The 2,500-nt window shown below is 35.6% G+C and overlaps 1 protein-coding gene across 1 annotated transcript in view; it reads right to left on the bottom strand.

The window, feature by feature from the left end:
* Positions 1-2,500, bottom strand: part of LOC144965626 (ceramide kinase-like protein) — a 19,739-nt gene that overhangs the window by 10,250 nt on the left and 6,989 nt on the right. The window contains exons 4-5 of the mRNA XM_078901169.1: positions 1,442-1,505; positions 583-725 (exon numbers count right to left, since the gene is read on the bottom strand). Of these exons, the coding sequence (XP_078757295.1) occupies positions 583-725; positions 1,442-1,505 (207 nt within the window). The remainder of the gene's footprint in view (positions 1-582; positions 726-1,441; positions 1,506-2,500) is intronic.

Raw genomic sequence — 2,500 nt, 5'->3', positions numbered from 1 at the left:
GTCACATTCCGATGACTCATCCTCATTTTCATTATTCAGGTGTTGTCTTTTGTGTGGTTGAATGGAGCTCAGTAGCTCATGAGATGTCAGTTCACTGCTTATGGGTATATTGCTGTCCATTGTTACGAATTGATCAAATGTTTCGGCCGAAAAGTTGTGTGGATTGGGAACAGCATCATTGATTTCATATGGCTGTTGGTTGTCACTGCAATCGAGTTGTAGCAATTAAGTGGAGATGGTGTGCTATTAAGAAGAACAATTATATAGAAAAAATTCAGTTTTTCGGGAATGTGAAGTGTATAAGCGGAGTGTGTGATTAAGCGGAGTGAATTGTATCATGAAATCAGCTCATGAGATTATCATTATCATCGTGGAATACAGTCCAGTTCGCATTCAATGAATGATTATTCAGTGATCTATGATTAGTGTTCTGATATTTTGCTTTTAATTCTTTGTCTTTGTACTAATCACTCGCCTATCTTATTTTATTTTACTCAAAGCACACTTTCAATAAACCAATTATACAAAAAAATATTCATTGTGCATGTTTCCAGAAAGAAGGACATTTTCTGGATAACTTACCTGTTGGAATGATACCAACTGGAATTTTAGCTTTGATTGGATGAGCTCCTTGTCTTATATTAACGTCTGCCTCTTTTTGAATTTTATTCATCAAAACATCCACAACTTTTGATACAGTGCCATCACCTCCCATACACACAATACTGAAAAAGGCAAAAATATTGACAACATTTCAGACTACTTGCAAAAATAAGCTTAATAGAGTGTCATACAGGGGGGGGGGGGGGGGGGGGGGGGGCAAAGTAAAAAAAATAAAAATTATGAAACAACTTGGAAGATGTAATCAGATTCAATAAGACAAAATCAGCACCCGTGCTCTCCCAATTTAAATAAATGCGAGAGGTTTTTAAATAGTTGTAATACTATTTTTGGACGTTCCTGAGATGTGTGCCAATAGGATCCTGTAACTCCAAAAAGCAATTTTTTTATATGAATTGGACAAAAGAACAGAAACACACAAGGGTAGGAGTATTAGCACTACATGAACAATTTACAATCACAAACAGCAATATTTACACCCACATACATAAACACACATGAAGAAAAGATTAAATATGAACATTCATATACGCATTTCCATGGATTCCCCACAATGATTTATCTACACACTTTCACAGTGAAAATAATCACCACCACTTGTTAAATCTCTAAAAAGATGCTAACATTCTGCCTTAAACCTTTTCTTGAAGCATGCTAAGCCAGTACTGCCCCTTGTGTGGCCAATAATTTCATTTTTTTTCTAAACAGAAACGATGCTAACAGATCGCTATAGATGATAAGCCACCAATGAAAAGCAATGAAGAGTTATTTGTTAACCCAGGAACAGGAAATGAAAAGAATAATGATCAAAAAGGTTTACCAATCATAATCGTCGATATTCATATGTGCCATTTCTTGTTTTACAGATTCATTATGGGCAATTTCTGGATTATAGAAGAAATGAAAATGAACTAATACATTTTTTAAAAGATAATAATTTGCCAATACAATTTATATACTATTGCGTTCAATAAAAAAAAGAATGTTTTCTAATCTGATTTCATTGTTTAGATACAGAAGCAACACATTAGGGAGAAGTCACTGGTGTCTGATAAATACATGAAAAAGGGTATTTTATATGAAACAGTACCAGACAAAGCAAAAAGAAAAATACAAGAAAAATAACCATTCCAAAACATCAGTCTTGGGTAACAAACCTCAGACCTCTTGGTTATGGGTCAGATGTACTACCAATACACCACAGAGGTTATCCGATATCTATGACGATTTAATTCCTATATTCTTGATGAGATTACGCATTTCCGCTTGCCTGCTCCCGTATTTGTCACATTGATATTATCAAAATAAAAATGGAGAATACTTTAATGCATTTGTCCTCGCCCTCTCATTTTCACTGTTTGTTTATTATGATGCATACATATAGGGATTAAATCGTCCCAATGTATTAGTGCTTCTGAAATCTGGTCTCCAGTCAAGGCAGGCTAATTTGTTGGGACGGTTTTTTTTTCTTTCCATTTCCTCTCTGCTTTGTCTTTGCACTGTTTCACACACACACACACACACACACACACACCTTTTTTTTATTATTTAAATAAAAAAAATTTGAAATATCTAAGGGTTTAACAATTACACATACAAATTATCAATGGCATAATTGTGTGGCTATGTGGTCTCGTGGTATGACACTCGCTTTCGGATCGGAAGGTCCTGTGTTTGAGCCTCGCTCAGCGCATAGTTGAGTCCTTGGAAAAGACTCTTTACTCACATTCTCTCACCGTACTCAGGTGTAAAATGAGTACCTGACCGTTAACAGCGTTGTATCTGTCTGAAAAATTGTAATATCCCTAACAGGCATCATGTCTCGTCCTACATGTTAAGTGTTGCTGTTGGCCAGGGACCCCTTGTAAAGCGCTTTGAG

This window comes from Berghia stephanieae, chromosome 2, assembly GCF_034508935.2.
Source record: "Berghia stephanieae isolate SIO BIC M18660-M18661 chromosome 2, UCSD_Bste_1.3, whole genome shotgun sequence".
NCBI lineage: Eukaryota > Metazoa > Mollusca > Gastropoda > Nudibranchia > Aeolidiidae > Berghia > Berghia stephanieae.
Note: the sequence above shows the minus strand (reverse complement) of the source record. Positions and strands in the feature narration are given on the sequence as shown.